Source organism: Morone saxatilis, unplaced genomic scaffold (genome assembly GCF_004916995.1).
Source record: "Morone saxatilis isolate NCDOM2014 unplaced genomic scaffold, NCSU_SB_2.0 Contig4, whole genome shotgun sequence".
Classification (NCBI taxonomy): domain Eukaryota; kingdom Metazoa; phylum Chordata; class Actinopteri; family Moronidae; genus Morone; species Morone saxatilis.
In genome coordinates this window covers 3318037-3337810 of record NW_023339984.1, presented here as the reverse complement: position 1 = coordinate 3337810, position 19774 = coordinate 3318037, and the positions used below count along the sequence as shown (strand labels likewise).

The 19774-nt window shown below is 40.5% G+C and overlaps 1 protein-coding gene across 1 annotated transcript in view; it reads left to right on the top strand.

Moving 5' to 3' along the window:
- nrxn2b (neurexin 2b) overlaps positions 1-19774 on the top strand; it is a gene marked incomplete in the record, with an annotated part of 560348 nt that overhangs the window by 241010 nt on the left and 299564 nt on the right. Inside the window, 3 exon segments of the mRNA XM_035675730.1 lie at positions 6089-6208; positions 7514-7895; positions 9394-9584. Of these exon segments, the coding sequence (XP_035531623.1) occupies positions 6089-6208; positions 7514-7895; positions 9394-9584 (693 nt within the window).

The following is a 19774-nucleotide window of genomic DNA, read 5'->3' as shown; positions in this document are numbered from 1 at the left end:
ACAATTTCCCCCTAGGGGATCAAAAAAGTATATCTTCTTCTTCTTTTGCTTAGCGGGTACTGGTCAGAGTCACATAATTAGAAAATAACACATCATGAAATGAATGTTAGGTCAGAACAGCTTCATTGCGCCTTGGCAATGATTCTACAAGTCTGTCGAACTCTACTGGAGGGATGAACACCATTCTTCTTAAAAATATTCCCTTTGTTGATGCTTTGATGAGAGCGCTGTCTAACACGTCAGTCAAAAAAGGTGTTTAATTGGGTTGAGATCTGGTGGCTGCAAAGGCCATAGCATATGATTCATATCATTTTCATACTCATCCAACGGGTCAGTGACCACTCGTACCCTAAAGATTAGAGCATTGTTGTCCTGGAACCACTACCATCAGGGTAGAAATGTTACATCATAGGATAAAGGTGATCACTTTGTATTGACATGCAGTGACCCTTTGATCTAAGGGGACAAGTGGACCTAAATCATGCCAGAAAAATGCCGCCCGCCCACAGCATTACAGAGCCACCTAAGCCCCTCACTGTAGGGGTCAAGCATTCAGGCCTGCACTGTCTTCTTGGTTTACTCCATGATAATATGGTATAGGATGACTCATCTAACCATATCATTTTTTCCTACCTCTCTGTAGAGCAGTGCCTACGGTTTTTGAACCAATTAACTCTTAAATGTGCATTCATCTTTGTAATGAGGGGTTTATGCAGTGCAACCCGACTATAATATTCCACTGACAAAGTCAGGATCAACTGGGCCTGCTCAGCATTTTATTGCCACAGAGCATGATTGGATGTTAATTTCTTAATTGTACCATGCAGTGCACCTGTGTGGACACATCTGCATTGTTTCCACACTCTTTTATCGTGTTTTTCCTTTAATTTTTCACGTCTCTGTATATATGCTAAGCCAAAAAGTGGTGTTGTTCTTTTATTTTATTTTTTTTTTAACTATTATGTTATAATGCTTATATTGTTTTTAATTTAATTTTCAAATATCTTAATATCTAATATAGTATTATGTCAATCCAATTCTGACAAAAATGTCTCATGCGCTACCAACCGATATTTCCTGTGGTTTAACTTTTAGAGAACAAAGTGTATATCCTCTCTACATATATTCAAAGCTTAATTCACCTCTACCAGTATGTGCATGATTTTGTGTGAGTGTGCACCGTACAGTGTGCTCACGTGCAATGTGCAGATGGGTACACAACAGGGGGTTGCCGGAGGTCCATCACCTGGTAGTGAAATGCTAATCATGAACATAAATAAGTCCTACACTCATACTGCACATACATATATTCCCAATTTGATAACAGCATCTGTCTGTCTTGCTAAGCAGGATTTTTATGGAGACATCTTTTTTCTGCCCCCCTCTTTTCCATATGAATCCACAAAGAAGCCAGGCATTAGAATTCCCCCTGGTCAGCATTTGGTCCCTCTGTTTTTTTCCTCCTCTGCTGCTCTGCATGAAAAATCTATTTCAATCATCTGCTATCCCCCCTCATCCCTGCATTTTCAGTTTTCTCTTTCTCTCTTGCCTCACTCCTTCATCTTCATTTCTCTCACACCCTCTTTTCAACGACACTCGGTATCAGCGTCCTCCCTTTTTCCTCAGAGTGGGGCTGCTGAGCCGAGAATCAAACGCTGAGGAGTGTAGATCTTTCTTGAGCCCATTTTAATTGGACCGCAGTCCACTGTTATATTTTCTCTTTTCTCATGAGTGCTTGCAAGTGTGCGTGTGTGTGGATGCGTGAATGTGTGTGGCTTTGCGAAAACTCGTGACCTCAAAAGCCCAGAGCGCTAGCTGCTCATGATTATGTTCCCTTACAGGGAATTTGAATCACAGAGCTTAAACTGGCATTCACTACTGTATTCTATACTTGAGGGTGGCAGGTTCTGTCAAACCTTGTAAAAGAGAATATGATGCTGTTGTAAAAGGGGATCTACTGTTATGGAACTCGACTAACAGAGTAGCTCAGGTTCCTCTGTTTAGTTGAGTCAGAGCTAAGATAAAAAAGGCAGCGTGGCATATTCAGGGCACAGCATTGTTCTATAATGATTTTAACAAATTCTGTTCAGTTTTACGATTATTCTGGTCTGTGAAGGCTGATTGGAGACTTTTTAATGCTGCAGTGTTGTTTTAATGTATACATATATACATTCTCACCTCTGATTTAAACCCTTAATCTCCGATGGCATTTTAACAGCAGGTTTCTCTCAACAGCTCAGTCTGGGCACCAGTGTGACTGAATGGACTGGGGTATAAACTGTCTTGTTACCTCAGACACAATATCATGTTCAATCACTCCAAACTTTAACCCTTTGACTTGTCTACACACCCTGCAGTTACCCCCAGCCCCTATAAGCCCAACACTCTACCACGTATGCTTGAGCAACCCTGACGAACAGCTGGCTTCAGTGGCTTGCCCTCCATGTATGATCACATGACTCATGGTTGGTTCTGTTGTCATCTACTGTTGCACCAGCAGTGGACTTACAAGGGACTTGCCTGTGGCCCTGTCATTCTGTGGCGCTGTTGTTATAGACATTACAATGGCTAGTAGTGATCGTTCCTCTTTGGCCGGCTTGGAGCCCTCTGGCCAGCATCCGACTTCAGCGCACTCATTAGCTAACAACCATGTGAAGGGAAAGCTTTCTGGGTTTGCTGTGTGGCCAGCATCAGTCGGGGATGATTCCGAGTGACTGGGGGTGACGGGGTTACTGGACCACGCAGTGCTCTGGTTTCATGCAGAATGCAACAGAAACAAAATGAAATATGCCTCATAGTGGTGTTGAATCATTTTCTCTTTATGATGGGGCTTCATTTTACTTGGCAACATATTCAGCTCTTCAGATGCTCTTTCTATTTTAAACACCTCAGACTTCTGAGAGGGCACACATTTTTATCAGTGGTCTGAGAGACATCTTGATCTCTGTGCCACTTCTCTGCAGTCAGAGAAAACAAACATTTATCATCTTTCATTTCCTGATTGCCACGATAGAAATGTTGTCATCATTGCCCACTGTAGACTGATGATCAGCTTCACTCTCTGAAGTTGTTTTGATTAGGGTTTAGACATAATAATTATACAACTGTGTTCAAGTACTCACCGCTGCAGTAGCAACCACACAGCCTGAATAGAGACTGATGGCAACAACCTGCAGCCATTAGCTGGCGGCTTGTGTTCCATTGATCCGATTGCATTAATCAAGGTTGTTTACAGAGAGAACACAGCGACCAATGATGGATGACTACTGCTAATTATGCAACAGCCCGCAAACATCACACCTCTCATTTATGGTGAGCAGACACAGTCAATAAAAAATAATCCGCAATCCTGGCTATTTTTATACTAGTTAAGAAATCTCCTTGACACCTCTTCAGCTCCCATGTGACACATTTATAAAAGTGCAAGGAAAAGTGACAGGCTGAGAGGGGGGTGGGAACAAAAGAGATGGTGAGATGAAGAGAGGGGAAGCTTCTGCTTATGTGATCACAGCCCTCTGCCCTGCAGATCTCCAAGACAAAGTGAGAGGGCACAAGTGGCAGGATGAGAATTAATTGCATTTTAATAATCGCCAGCTCTTTTATTAATGAGCCCTGCGTCCCCTTTTGTTTTTCTAGCAATGAGTACTTGTCTCTGCCAGTGGCTGCATTAAAGGCTTAGCAGCTCGTTTAACCCTGGGATGGCTCGTTCACAGCTCTCTTGTTTGTGATGTTACCTTTGCAGTGAAGTGCCTCACTTCACTGTCAGCAATACACACTAAGCCTAACACCATGTGCTTCATCAGTGTGTGGTTTTGAGTTATTGCAGCACTGGAGACATTATGATCTCTGCATCAACACAATGCAGAATTCTGTAAGTTAAAGTTTGAATCATACTTGTGGCCTCAACAAGCCTTTCTTCAACCTTTGACCCACTCAAACATCATCCAGAGAAAAGTCTGACAGTGAACTTCCCAAACTTTCCTGTGTTTTTCCTTAAGCATTGTTACTGAGCGTCGCACTTTGCCCCTACAATATAATAGGTCCCTCGCTGCACTTTTACCACCATCTGCCCACAGCTTTTTGTTGCTTTGCTTGCCCGGCCAGAGCAGCATATATATCTTTTGCCCCCCATTGTTAGTGGTATTATGGCCAAATGGCTCTTGCTATGTGTGCAGCAGTGGCCCTTGCTCTCTTGTGGCCTGTAGCAGCCAAGCCAAATAAATATTACATGGACCCTATTCTAAAGGGCTGCCATTCCCATTCATTTGTGCTGCACTCTTCTAACTTTTACGATCTTACATCAGCCAGCCAACTCCACTGCTGCTCTGTTTCTCAGCTTTTAGTTCTTTTCTGGGGTTCTTTTTACTCTTCTTTTTTTCATCTTCATCCGTTTTCATATTTTCCTTCTATCCTCCTATCTATCTTTGTATCAGCTTTAACTTATCTGCTGGCAACTTTCACCCAGTCTTTGCAGCAGTATAGCAGCCTTTCCCTTTATATTTACTTCACACATGGTGTGATCAAAAGTCTCTCTATCCAATTTCATGTGGCTGAAGACAAAAAGCCCATGAAAAAAAAACAACAATATAATAAAAAAGTAACAGGAGTAAATGGGAAAACAATTCTCCAATGGGCCATGTGCGTGTTCTTGCTAGGCGGGGCCATCAATTGATGGGACCTTTTTTCCTCTAGACTAAATAATTTCACACACAACTGGGAAGGGGACAATCATATTTCGTCAGGCTGTACTATATCATCCACTCGAGCTGGTATAATACACTCAAGCTCCAGCCAGCCAGCCAACCAGTCAGAAAAGACCCATTGTCCCTGAAAGTAGAGATTGTGGGATTTGTAATGTTAGATCTGTAATAAACAAATCATCAGTTTTAATGGTGGAAGAAAGGCAGTGTCTTTTGATGTCACAGTTTCTTTATTTACCAGCCACAATGGCTGCTCCACTCCAGCGCTGCCTAAAAGCATGGAGAGTACAGAAGGTGGCTTAATGGAAGTGACTGGTCTCCTCCGGCATTCTGCTATTTCAGTCTGCCCAACGAGGTGGAAGTCTGCCCTCATTATATTGTTGTTTACAGAATCCACCTTCATCCCTCTTATCACTGATTACCTTAACCTCAATGCCATGACACTGTGCGCACCTACTACTGGTGGACCCAATTCAGCTTCTGAAGCCATCTGAGGGATGATTTCCTTCCATAAATATGTCTATTTTGAATCCTTAAACTTCGACACATCTGTTAACCAGCACCAGTCACCACCTTGACTTTAACCATGAATCACATCAGCTGGGCATGATGCATTGAAAGAGGGATTCATGACTGCTGTCTTAATCAAAATCCACACTGTTTCTCCCGCTGTCACTCCCTAACGCCAACAATTTGTTCCAATGTTGATGTAATAAGGCTCTGTCATTGGCAGGCTATAAATAGGCTGTTCCCCACTTTGAAAAGACGCTTATGTAAATATGGCTGTAATAAGCATTTCCTGCAACCCCATATGCTGTTGCATCAAACTGTCTCTTTCAGTGGCAACAGCAAGAGAGGTGAGGAGAGGAGAAGGGAATTGGGAGTAGAGAAGTGGAAGGAGTAATTAGGGAGGAGAGCAGTTTGGGGGATCAGCAGTTAAACCTTCTGGTCCCCCCCCCCCCAATCAGGAGAGTTCTCTATGTGCTAAACTGAGACATGAAATGCTCTGTGAAAGCAGAACAAAACTTCATATAATGTTTGTAACACAGCTTATCCAGTCGTCGTTGGCTGCCTGTTCTAATCTACTCCCTCAGCTGGTTACGACTTATTTGTCCTACTGTCTTTGATGACATCCTGCTGCAACACTGTGAGCCTTTGAGAAGACACTCGATTTTACGGTCTGTCAGGCCGGATATTTGAGTTCTTTCATTTCCAGTATACTGGGAGAATCCATAGTGTGAATGTGTTTCTCAAACATGCAGGTTTTCTCCACTAGCACTGTCACCTACTGTGTATGATCTGTGTGTGTACGTGTGGGTGCGTGAGTAGGCGCACACAGCATTCCCGCTGTGCTATTTGTGATTTGAATTCCCCCCCCCCTACTACAGGCAAAGGACCTGAGACGCTGTTCGCGGGGCAGAAGCTGAACGACAATGAGTGGCACACTGTGAAGGTGGTGCGAAGAGGCAAGAGCCTGCAGCTGTCTGTGGATAATGTCACAGTGGAAGGTCAGTTGTGTTCGATACACAAAGGGGTTAATTTGGGGTCAGAGGCAATAAATGAGACCATAGTGAGTTGTGAAAATATTGTCACAAATTCACATTTATTAGCACATCCACCCACCCACAGTTAGACAACTGTTTTGCCATTTGCTTTTAAAATGACTCATTTGAAAGTGGAAGGTGACTATTTTTGATTATGAAGACATGGAGGTGGCATATGGTTTGTTAATTTATTATTAATTAGATATTTATATCTGAGTGGTAACAAAGCAAAAAAAAAAATATTGGCAAATGTCATAATATTGCTAAAATTCTTTTTTTCTTTTTTTCTTTATGTATAGGTAAAACTACAAAACTTTGGTCAGAATCTTACCCACACTGACTTACAGTATGTTTCATTTAAAAGGCTGGAAAACAAGCTAGTAGCAACCCCAGCAAATCTGTAAATAGCTGAAATGATTTTATATGCAATTTAAACTGAGCACAAAAGAGGAGGAGGAAGTGGTTTTAATATCTGTGTACTTACCGACTGTGAGTGAGCAGCCGTGTACAAAATACGGAGGTACAGGTTCTGCCAAGTACTGTATTAAGAAAATAGCACGAGAAGGATGAAAGGTCAAGAGATGAGGTGGAGTCATGGGCACTCGCAGTATTGTGGCCTCAGGCGAAAGGATGGTAGGGCATAGGGATGAAGGAAGAGGTGAGAAAAGGGTGTGAGCTAGATGAAGGAAAGAGAGTGGGCACACCGGGGCCAAAAGCAAAGAATGACCTTCTTCTGACTGGTTCACAAACTGGTTCATGGGAAAGAAAAGGGAGGGAGTGCCCTGCGAGTCCTTGCAGGGCCGGCCAGGCTTCAGCATGGAAGGCATTTTAATCGGCAGCTTGCCAAGTTCATTACTCCACATCTCCCAGTAAACGCAATATAAATTGTGGCATGTAGAGCAGTAACAACAGATTTTCTGCAAAATTATGCTTGTATAATTTCTTTCACAGCAGGTTAGAAAAATAGGCTCAGCCTTTGTGAAGCTAAACAATAGAACCATATACTGAACACACATTATGTCAAGCTACTAAAATCAATTTTAAGATCTAACAAGCATAAAAAATATGCCAAAACATAACTAGTTTAACTTATTTTGTTTTAAATTTGTCTTCTTGGAATGATTACAATCCTTTTACAATGTTATAATGTAAAATACTCTTAAACATTTTCCCATGATACTTTATATTGCCAAATGCAGAGCATTGCAGTTGATGAATCACCATTTGTGTTCTGAGTTAATGATGTTTTCCCTGTATCCACCATTTCAGGCCAGATGACTGGTGCCCACACACGTCTCGAGTTCCACAACATCGAGACAGGCATCATGACTGAACGCCGCTTCACATCTGTGGTGCCCTCAAACTTCATTGGCCATCTCCAGGGCCTGACCTTCAATGGGGTTCCCTATCTAGACCAGTGCAAAAATGGGGACATCTCGTACTGTGAACTGAATGCCCGCTTTGGCATGCGCCACATCATTGCAGATCCGGTGACATTTCGAACGAAAGGCAGCTACTTAGCTTTAGCCACGTTACAAGCTTATGCCTCCATGCACCTCTTCTTTCAGTTCAAAACCACCACGCCTGATGGCCTGATGCTCTTCAACTCTGGAGACGGTAGCGACTTTATTGTTGTGGAACTGGTGAAGGGGTGAGTCCCATGTAATTTCAATTATTTGATGACAAGATAAAAGAGATTCTAAGTGTAGCATTTTATGTTTTTTTGTCAAAAAAGTCTTGCCTACTGAACAAAATGCCCCTACTTTCCCCCAATTACCTTTGTGTTTGGCTTTAATGATGACAATAAATACATTTTCAGTCATTTCTCAGTCGGGCTTTTACTTCTTCTTCAAAATGCCATTGACAGAAAAACATGAAAGCCGTAACTCTGTTGGTGCTGAAAGCATCATCCTTTGTTCTGTGCTGTGAAGCAATCTCACTTTGCAAAGCAATACAGCCCATTTCCTTCAAAATCTAACCCAGTTGCACACCATGTGAAATATAGTGAGGAGTAAATTGTCAATTGATCACCACACTAATCAAGGAAGGAGTCCTGAACTATCATTTAAAACAACTAAATATAAACTGAAACATAGCTTTTTTTCTCAGAGTTAACGCAGAACAGTGAGTCATTTAATGCTGCTATAAATCAGGGTTGGCTGGATGAAAGTGACTTTAGTGTATGTTGATGAGTAATCAAAGTCTGTCGTCTTAAAAGCTCAGCTGAAAGCTCCACAGACTGCTGGTACTTACTGGTTGGGAAACAGAAAGCGGAGAAATATCCTTGTCTCTTTTTCTTGAAAACATGTCTTTTGGTTATTTATTTCACAATCCATTAACTGTTAATGCATAATTGTGAGAATAATGCATTTCTCTGACCGGCAAAGTATTTGGCGATTATTCTATAAAAGCCTGAAGAAGCTAGCACAAACCAGAAATAAACTGGTACAAATTGTGAATTGTATCCCCCTAAAAGCTGTTCATAATTAGAGTATCGAAAAGAGGCTTTTGCTTGTGTATCTCTCTTCCTCTTGTGCTCTATATTCAGCACTGTTACAACACAAAAGCCTGAGCCGCCTCTGCCACACAAAGACAAGAGGCTACATAAGGGAACTGGAATTGAGGTTGAAAAAAAGAAAAGAAAAAAACACACCTTGAATGAAGCAGCGACAATAGCCTTAACCTAAAACACAAAAGACAGCCATATTTGTGTGAAAGAGGGAACTGTGCCACCTTGTCTGCCTTTGGGCAAACAGGGGCTTTTAGACAAAAGCAGGTTTCTATATTTACATGTCAAACCAGTGAGTAAACCAAAAACAAATCCCAAGCCTCGTGTACTGCCATATGAACTGGCAATCTAATTTTTTCACAAAAATATGAAAATACAGGATGGAGACATCAGAGTCAAAGTAGGAGAGCGGAATGTTATCCCATCAAATCACTTTATCATGACAATTGGAGGTTAAGTGTTGTTGAATGCGAATGTGTCATCAGTGTGTCTCTGAAAGACAACACGTTATGATGAGAAAATACAGTTTCTAAAGTGAAGCTAAATCAGCACTGCCATGATTGTCCCCATTTTCTGACCAAGTGTTTTGAGTGAAAACACAGTGATTTAGATTTTGATAGCTTTCTATCTTTCTTCACAGGTATGTCCACTACGTCTTTGATCTTGGCAACGGGCCGTCACTGATGAAGGGCAACTCAGACAAGCCACTTAATGACAACCAGTGGCACAACGTGGTGGTGTCCCGGGATGCCAACAATGTACACACGCTCAAGATCGACTCACGCACCGTTACGCAGCACTCCAATGGAGCCCGCAACCTGGACCTCAAAGGTAAGCAGCAGGCCGTCCAGCTCTCTGGGATAGATTCTTCCGGAAAACATTACCACTGACAGGAAACTAATTCCGGTGTCATCCTTCGTCTGTCCTTTAAGTGTCGTTGGAAGATGGCCATGACCATATGCCAGCTCAAATCCATCTAAATTAGTCCCACTTTCAGGATCACGGTGGATTTTAGAATAGGTTCTTTTTTGTTCGTGTAATGTTTGTAAAACACATATTGAAAACGCTTGATCTTAAATAACTGGCAAAAATAAAATTGTCACAACAAACGATTATAATTGTCTTTGCTATAAAACCACAGAGCACAATTCTACCATGGCATTATTATACAAACATTCATTTGTCTCCATGTATAACTCAGAAAATCCAAGGCTTACAAGCTTTTGCATGTGTTTGCTCTAACATGTGCACAGTGATTGTGTTTGTTTGTTTTTGCTGAAATTTTGGACCTTTCAGTGCAAGGGCCCAGGATAAACAGAGAAAACTAAATGATGCTGCCAAGTGTAAATGTGCTTGCCAAACAAGAGTGGACAGGGGGTGATATAAAACTTAACAAAAGCCTGGCGGCATCTGTGCTAGCCTATCCTCTTCACCTTGAAAGATGATACCCCCTTCTTTCAGCAGATGTTGGCTTTACAGGAACAGGGCAATAACAGAGCAATATCCTTTACCAATTGGTACCCTGATATGACCTAAATCCAACATCGCCGACCAAGATGAAAAAAGAATCATACCAAAAACAATAACAGCTTATCACTTCATCCTTCTGTGCTTTGCTCTTTTTTTTTAATTTTCACTCGCTTGTTCCCACCAAGCTACCCATCTGACTGGAAAAAAAACAGTCACATTGGGCACACTTGACTTTTACCCGCAATGCAATGACTATTTTTTGATGGAAACACCTTTACTTCTTTGACTTTAAAATACCCTGCCCTCGTGTATCATCTTGAAATAATAGCCATGGTTACAAGGCACTTAAGTGTGAATAGGTATCTCTGGTCTGCTGGGAGACTGGGACTGGAAGCTCAGGTAATTGTAGGCTTTAGACCTCAGAAGTCAGGTTTTCTGATGTGTTATTTGGATGCTTGAGAGTGGCTGCCTGTGGAGCGAAAGAGTGACAGCATGGAAATAAAAGTAGAGAGTCAAAAGGAAAGAGAAAGAGGGGGAGAAAGATGCTTACTTGGAAAAAATGTACTCAGATGTTGACAGTGGACAACAAAGGACAGAGGGTAGCATCACCAGTGCTAAACTCTTTCAAGTGCCTGTCTGTACCTATATTAAGATGATTCACTTTGATTTTGCCTGTATCGTGTCCCAGAGTTTGGAGTGTTCTTGAGGGGACTGCGGGTTGTTGTGTAAGACACATCAGAAGTCAGGGTGAGCCCCTGGGGCATCTGAAGGCTGCGAGGAGTCAAAAGATCAAAAGGCGAGCCCAAGCTTTTTTGGGAAGACGTGATTTATTGACGGACTTACTCCTTTTTTCAGTTTTGTCCTTTGGGGTAAGCATAATGCAATTAAAAAGGATAATCATAAGAGTGTTGTGGGTGCAGAGGAATGGCACTATGCCAATGTCCTTACACTGGGTTATGGTCCAGGGTATAGAGCAGAACAAGCTTTCATAAGCCGGAGACACAGAGAATGAAGAGTGTAAAATTAGATACAGTGGTTTTAGCAGTGATAGAGGTAATTAGCAGCCAGGTCTCTAAATTTCATGGTGAAATGCAAATAAAGTGCATCATGCACATGGCTAATTACGTTATTGTCACATATGCTTTGAAAGAGGAATGGAATTGTCACATCATTTGTGTGCTCATTTCATAAGACTGCGACTCAATAGAGGAATCAGTAATTACTAGATATAATGAATGCCCGCTTTCGAGGTTTTTGAGTCTAGCAAGCTGCAGCGTAATATGTATTCATTACACATTGTGTGTGATTGATAGATAAAACAAGTCTCCTGTGCATCCATGCACTCTTTGCAGCATATCTACTCTGGCTATCTCTTACAGTAAAGTGAAGTAATTGATGTCTGTAATTAGCAGGGTTTTGTTTTTGATTTATTGCTTGTGTCTAGGCTATGGCAAAGACTGCTGTCAATCAACTCTGAGATTAGACAGGAGAATCATTAAGGGACAGTCAATGAGTTTTTTAAGGGAGTGTGCCACTATCCAGCCGGTGCTGGACCAAGTTACTGTTGAGTTTGCTTCTTAGCCAGGACCATTATCCCACATCATCCCCGTCTTCAACCTCTCCCACCATATGCAATCATGTTACACTTTGTCCTTTCTAATCAAGCTGAAGAGTTTCATATCCAACCCCCAAGCAGAAGATATGCGCACCCTCAGCTGTCATTATTGTTAACTAAATGTAAACATAATCTGTCTTCCCATTACTGGGACAAGCAGTGTTCTCCAAGCAATACAACTGGTGTTAGCATTCCCTCACTCAGCTTGAGTGATTAATAGACAATTGTACCTCCTTTTTATAAAACACCACCAACCAAGCTTGTGCATACAAGATCCCTCAGCTGTCCACCACAGAGCCATGCAGCAACAATGGCTCCATTTGCATATTCAACATTACAGACACCCTATTGAATGATTTGTCACAGAAATGAAACAGAAGGCAGCCGTTTTGCCTTTTCAGTGCCCAATCAACACAGTATACATGGCTGGGGAGTAACCCTCCATCTGTGTTATTAATCTGTGAGCTGCTGTTTGGAAACTTGTTCATTTTCTGGGGACCTTTTTCTTTATCTGAACAACTCTTGCCTGCAGGGGATGGAGGCTGAGGCTGAGTGCTAGTGGGAAGAATAATAGTTGTACATCTTGCTTCAGAGGACTTTATTTGGGAGAAGATGTCTCTATCCTCAATTCCCTTGTCTAATTGGGCATTCAAACCTTGCTCTGTAGTTCTGCTGTGACTATTCCCTTGACAGAATATCATACACAGCTCAAACACTATAGTGCCATAAACACTAGACCAAAGCACCTGACCTAAACATGTGTGTGGGTAAACAAATACTCTTGACAAATGCATAAACATATATTCCACCAAACATGATATGCAAAATTAGTCTTACATTTGCATACACACAGACATAAACATACAGAGTATTCTTTGCAAGCTTTTCTGACTGTTCAGCAGTCACACACAAAGCTTTGCAAATCAAACACAGGAGAAATAGCAACAATAAGCCATTTCTCACAATCTCTTTGCTCTGTTTTAACACCATTTCTGCCTGCATTTCAAAGAAAAAAAACCAATTTTCCAAGCTTTATCTGTGTAATTGCCCAGAGAAAATGGGGAAAATGGGTTTTGTGCTCTCTGTCTTCGGTCTCTTTGTTTTTGGACAGGCAAAAAATCTTCAAGGCATCCCTCTTTGTCAGCTAAAGTATGGTGAGGGAACAACACACACAGCCCCTGAGGATAGCACCGAGTGGATCTAGTTTTGTATAGTGAATGCAAGTCTCAGAAGAAAACATGTTGAACATACAGCATACTGGGAATATGGCTCTGTCATTCCTGTTGACAACCTGCAGAACACAGTGATAGGAAGTAATTTTCTTGCCCTGAAATAGTCTTGTTGATTCTACAGTGCAACACAGTTTAAAAGGATCCTTATCAAATATGCCAGAGAAACTTGATGGTAATAGATGATAATACAAAAAAAACCTTTAGTAATACCACTAGATGTGAACATACCATAACTCATGAGAAGCTGAATATTATATCATTATTTAGTATCAAACAGCAAGTGCATATTTTTGAAACTTGGAATTTGTTAATTTGATATAGAAAGTATCACACACATTATGATCAGCAGATCTAACTCCAGACTTAGTTGTAACTGACTAAAGCTATTGTTCAGTGTTATGCTTAAAAAGAGTAGAGGGAGAGAAACAGTGTCTCTTAATCTGTATATGTATGTTTCACTGGCCTAGTACGTCATTAGCAAACTAGGACTGCTTGTTCGGGTCAACTTGTTCTCACTTTGGTCAGAACAAATTCCTTTTGACGTTCTGTTACTTACAGGGCAGTAAAAGTAGAGCTTACCTAATCAAATTGTCACAGACTAAATCAAAAGACCTTTCTAAAGCTCAGAATAGGTATGCCAAGCTAAAAAACTTAAAATACCCACTAGAATACCTGTCGCATTTCCTTAGGAATACATTGATTCTATTCATCTAATAATCTATTATGTACATATCTAGTAATATGCAGCATGATATAATGGGTAATAGAGTGGTGAGCCCACGTCTCTTCGGATAGAGCGGAGGAGACCGAGGAAAACAACAAAGCATTCATACAATCAGGAAAGTTATCGCGCCAAACCGACAAAAATTACCCTCCGAGCTCATTTTATTTATCATGCAATTAATTGATTTATCGCATATCGCAACAGGCCTATTTATATGTATTTTATTGTATTTATACAGTTAAAACAACCAGAGTTGAGCAAAGTGCTCTAAGTTGTCTTGGAATCTCAACTGCAGTTTTTTTTGTTTTTTTTTCTTATGGCTGCCTAAGATGTTAACCAATGGGGATCAAGATGTTAACCAATGGGGATCATATACAGTATAATTTGTAATCAGTTCGATAACACCCCTCTCCAGTCACTCCTTTGCTCCAGTAAAAATGATGTTAATTATCACTGAATCAATTCAAAAGTGAAGGGATTTCCTTCATCAAACACATCCCCTCAATCCCTGCAGGAAAGTGTCAAACAGCCTGTTGTTTGATGCTTCAATATGTGACGGCCGCTTTGCCCGTTTCAGTTGTGCTTTTTGATATTTTGCCAGATGGGCCTGATGGGGCAGTGGTTTCATTCTTTCACATTTGTGCTGTGAAATGTTTCAACTGCAGTCCAATACAAATGTTTTTTTGTTTTTTTTTCAACCCTGAAGCATGTTTTATGCTTGCCAGGTGTTACTTGTAGCATTTTAACATTAGTAATTACCATGTTTGTTTTAAGGCTTTAGTAGAATTTCCAAAAATAAACAGGACTATCACCCAGAAGACAAGCTGCTCCTCTGGGGAACATAGCAGGAACAATTAGCAGCATCCTCTTTGTGACAGGAAGCATTAGGGTTAATATGATATGTCTTCATTTTGAAGAACACCCACACCAGTAATACCACTTGGGGTAGACAGAGGGTAGTTGTCTCCATTTGTTTATGCTAATTATGCCAAGGTAACACAATTAATTTAACAATGATATATTGATCATTAATTCATTAGCGCTACACATAGCACCCTAAACCAAGGACACTTAAGCTAATTAATGAATGTTCTCTGACTAAAGCCAATGAGAATATGTGTCCTGTAAAAAATGTTATCAGTAGATGGCACTACTATAGCATCTCACTTAGCAACAAATGCAAATGTCACACTCTTAGTCATTGTTACATTATTAACACCAAAATATACTAAAATCACAGTTATGTAGTTTCTAAATTTTGGGAAGAATTATTTATGTTCAAAATTAGCGATTGAGGTCTCACAACTGTAGGATCTGGAAACTGGAGCACAGAATGTCAAGGAAACAAAGAGAAAACTGCATTTTTCAGTTACTGTCTGTTGTTGTAGTGCTGTCCTGTTTGCATGGTTGCATTTTCCTTGTCAAGCTGAAGTTGAAGTAAACAGTGTTGAACGAGGAAGTAATCACAGACATCTAATGCCCTGAGGGAAAACCCTGCTTTACAATGCCAGGAACATGTCAGCGATATTAATGTCATTATTAAATACAGTGATGGGAAAATAACAACAGTAGAATGAATCTAAAGAAGATTTTGTCAGGTTGAGGAAATGCATGGAGGAGGAATAATTTGGCATACAATATTCAGACGGTGCCTGTCCCTTCCTTTTGAAGATGCTTGCTAATGAGGCATACTTGTGCAGAATTGTAAAGCGATGACATTGAATATGTTCCATTTTTCAACAAAAGCAGAACAAATTGAAACACAATATGGAGGAGAGGTTTGGCAAGGAAGAGAGAGGAGGAGAGAAAGACAAACAGGTACACACATTTTAACGAGCTCGGCTCTTGCCAGCGGTAAAATTGAGATTAGCCGTTTGATCACCCCAAAGAATTTCTTTCTTCTTCTGTCTGGTTAATATCAGTGTGTGACAAACCAAGTAAAGCTAGTCGCTAATCCTGTCACAATACCAAAACCTTGTCACACCTGATAGCAGACCAGGTACAGCATTAAGTCTAACCACTGGAGTTTTTCAGTTGTATAACAATTGTGAAGGACAAAAGATGATCAGTGTTTATTATTGTACAAAAATTATTATAAACTTCTAAAACATATTAGTGTCAGTATACAGCAAAGAGACAACAATAGTCAGTTTATTAGTTTACATGCAAATAAAATCAGATGTTTAGGAGATGACTAGATTTTATCCCAACCCTTGCGATAGTGTTCTGTTTGGTATATGGATTTTACCACGTACTGTGTATACCAACTACTTTGTGACACTACACACATGCAAGAGTGACCCAAAACAAAACTAATCAGTGGGTTGTTATTGTAATATAGATATTTATTTTTCTGCCAAATACAAAATTAGCAGTAGTATATACAGTATACAGTGAAATTTACATCTGCAAAAGTGTAAAACTGAGATTTTCTAAGGGAGAGATAGAACCGAGTGGAAGCCTTTATTTACGGCACATTTATGCAGATATTTTCTGAGGGAACATTGTTGCAGTAACAACACTGTAGAGGTATCATAAGCTTATGTACATACAGTATATTCATGCCTGCGACCTGCTGAGTCTATAGCCAGTAAACAACTTCAGTGGAGCAACTGTGGGTTAAGTGACTTTGGTTAAGGCAGCTCACTAGAGTGTACTGTAAACATCTGTAACCCAGGCTAACATAGTCAGTGTACTGTCTCCATTTTCCATTGAAAACAACATTTATTTTATATTATTTTAATATTGTTTTATATTTTCTTTTCACCATTTATCTCCAAACAAAGTTGGTTGACACTTAAGATGTTATTGTGAAAAGATACCTAACAGGGATAGCTGACCTCCTGACTCCACATTGGTTTTATCCTGGGGCCAGGCATGTTTTGATCAGTAAAATCTTAGTAAAATTATGTATTTACTATAAACCATAAAATTAATCAATCACTTAGCCGTTCTTAATTTTTTTCTTCTGGATATCTTATCCCCTGACCCCATCAGTAAGGGTGAGCCTAGGCATACAGTGAAGGAAACTCATTTAGGCAACCTGATCTGTGATATCTGTGATTTTAGCTGACTATGCAATCTCATGAACAAACGTAAGGCCTGGCAGCAACATGCCCCCCATCCCTGATTAGTTGCATGAGGCGCAGATTCGGCGCAGTTCAGGATAGAGGATACTTGGACAGACTCCTCCACATCCTCCTTTCTAAACTCCTCTTAAACCTGTATTTATGCTTGTGGGACCACAAAAGCTGTCTTTCTGTCCTGCTAGTTCCTTTTCACTAATTCAGGAGTCCTCTTCCACCTCTTTTGCCTCCTTCCTCCCTATTATATTTCAGCATCAGTACAGAAGCTCTGGAGCTGCTATGGATTCAGTGTTTTGCTCAAGGACACAGGAGCATTGGACATATTTGGTAAAAAGGGTGATTGTATACACTCACCTCTTAGAACCCTGATAAAGCTGTTTAATGAGTTTTACAAAATCTCAACACTACATATTGGTTTTCCACTGCCTTCTTTCATATGTCCAGCATTCAGCCTTGAAGTTGCTATTGTAAGGGCAACATTGGTTTGTTTTAATTACTCGTCATGAGCAGCACATAGTCAATACCACTGTGCATGCCCTTCTCCTGTCCTCTTGAGCACACTGTCACCATTGTTTTAACATTTTCACTTACAGGTATTCAGAGTAAACCTTTGTCAGAACGGACATGAACCATAATCTATTTTTCCTCTGACGATAGACATGCATTCTTACATCCTGAGGGTTTTCCTATCCTTCTATTATATTGTGTGGAAAGGAAATGTCATTACCATAATGTCAGGGCCTACTTCATTATGTAAGAAGAATACATTTGTCTTCTCCCTCACATTTCCTTCTTATCACCCTCTTCCATAACATCACCTCAATGTGAATAGCCTTTAAAACCAGCATCTCTGGGGCAACTGTAACAAGAGGACGGTGCAGACCTATCAAGTGAAGGACAAGACAGAGATGTGATCATACTGAACGAAATTCATTGTCCAGCAGTTAAAAATTAAATCCTATTCACCTCTGCTTCAGCCACCATGGAAACAGCACTGACAGTAATTTGAATCTGGAGGGGAAAAAACTCTGCGCTGTACAGCGCTGATTACATATCTTTCTTCAGAAATGTTCTTAACCTTTAAAAGAGCATACAGTTTTAGCTTAAATGGCTTCAGCTGCTAAAACGCTTCAAGGTCTTATTAAGCTGACACTCAACTTGGAAAGAAATCTCAGATGGGGATCAGGAAACCATTGTGGACGTAGTTTAACCTACAGCCTCTCTAATGGCCACTATAGGTGCTGGCTCCACAAAGCCTGTGTTAAATTAAGTGAAAAAGTCCTCAAATGTCTCTCTCTTAAATAGAAAGTTATGTTATGTTTTCAACAGTTAATGTTGTGCTCTGACAGTTATCACTATGACAAAGATATGAAGGCTTAAAGGCAGAGTGAATAGGAGTTTTCCCCAAAAGGTGACAGAGTCAAAAAAAAATCCTCTCAATCTTCATCACTTATGACCCACTACTATTTTGCTGTGTTGGGAAAATTTCTGGGCGTCAGCCTTTGGGCAGTGGGTGTGAAGCCCCTAGCCAATAACAGCACACAGGGTGTGAGGCCGGGACTGAGTGACCCATCCAAACACATCAACCAGGTTACATCTCCTCGGTTCTCTATCTGTGAGCTACTTGTTTTATTTCTCTGCATCACTGTTTTGTTTTCGCTAACACCACTCCCTCTCTTCATTAACTCTCTAGCTCGCTAAACCTCCACTGCTCTTGCTCTCTGTCTCTCTGTATGGGGCCAACTTCGAATTGCACACTTACAAACAGCAACCGACAAGCCCTACTCTTTCTGCCTTTAAAGAGAGGTAGGGGCATGTTAACTTCATTGATGTGTGAGCCCATCACACTGACACACATTGTGGAACCACCTAGGCTTCTTGCACTTCATTAAATGTATTCTGCCTAGATGGTGTGTTTTTTTTTTCCCCCATGGTTTATGCAAACTTTAATACTCTTTAATTTTGCAAAGATACTGTAGTTCCTTGGTCTTGTTCAAAGATTTCTCTTGAAACAAGTGTCAATGGTATTTTGAATCCAATCAGGTAGATCAGTAGTGTGAGGTGGACACAGGAGACTTTTCAATTAGTTTCAAACACATTTGATAATAGAAACTATTTAGATGGATTATTTTTTTATTCATAAAAGAAGACTGTAGTGTTCCAGTGTTCCCTTAAGACTTCCTAGCTTAAAATGTTGTGAGCATGAACAGTGAACCATGTGTGGAAGTACGGTTTTGGTTGAAATCAGTTGTTGTTGTGAAATGTCAGTTTGATTATGTGTGTCTGTACCTGTGTTTACAACATGCATACTTTAATCAATTTCCTCTTTAACACTGTCTCAGTTTGCACCTGGTGTAGCATTGTGAATGACACAGAGGGAGGAGGCAATATAATAAAGATCTGCCAAACCACCGCCTGAACCCATTTGCATAATAATAGCTAAACAAATCGTTGCAGTGTAACTGGATTAGCGCCTAACGTCAGGTAGTATAAATGTCTCATGCAGTTTCTCCAGCCTCTTGCATAGCAGCTCTACATTGTAAGCTTCAGGAGAGAGATGAGTTCATCCACACTGCCCCATTAATTTGTCATAATCGACATCATCAGCACAGTTGGTGATGTTGCCATCATCACCATTCTTATCTTCCTCATTATTGTTTTCAATCAGCAACACCCATTCTTAACTATATCTTTTTTTTTAGAAACCGCCTCTTAATTACACTTATTTGTTGTGTAGTCAACTAAGAATTTTTTGAAGTAAACATGGCAACATCAAATGTCCTGTCAAGTTGTGTTGTCATGTAGATATAAATGAGCCTAAATATATACACCAATCAGCCATTCAGAGCACTGACAGGTGAAGTGAATAATGCTGATTATCTGGTTATCATGGC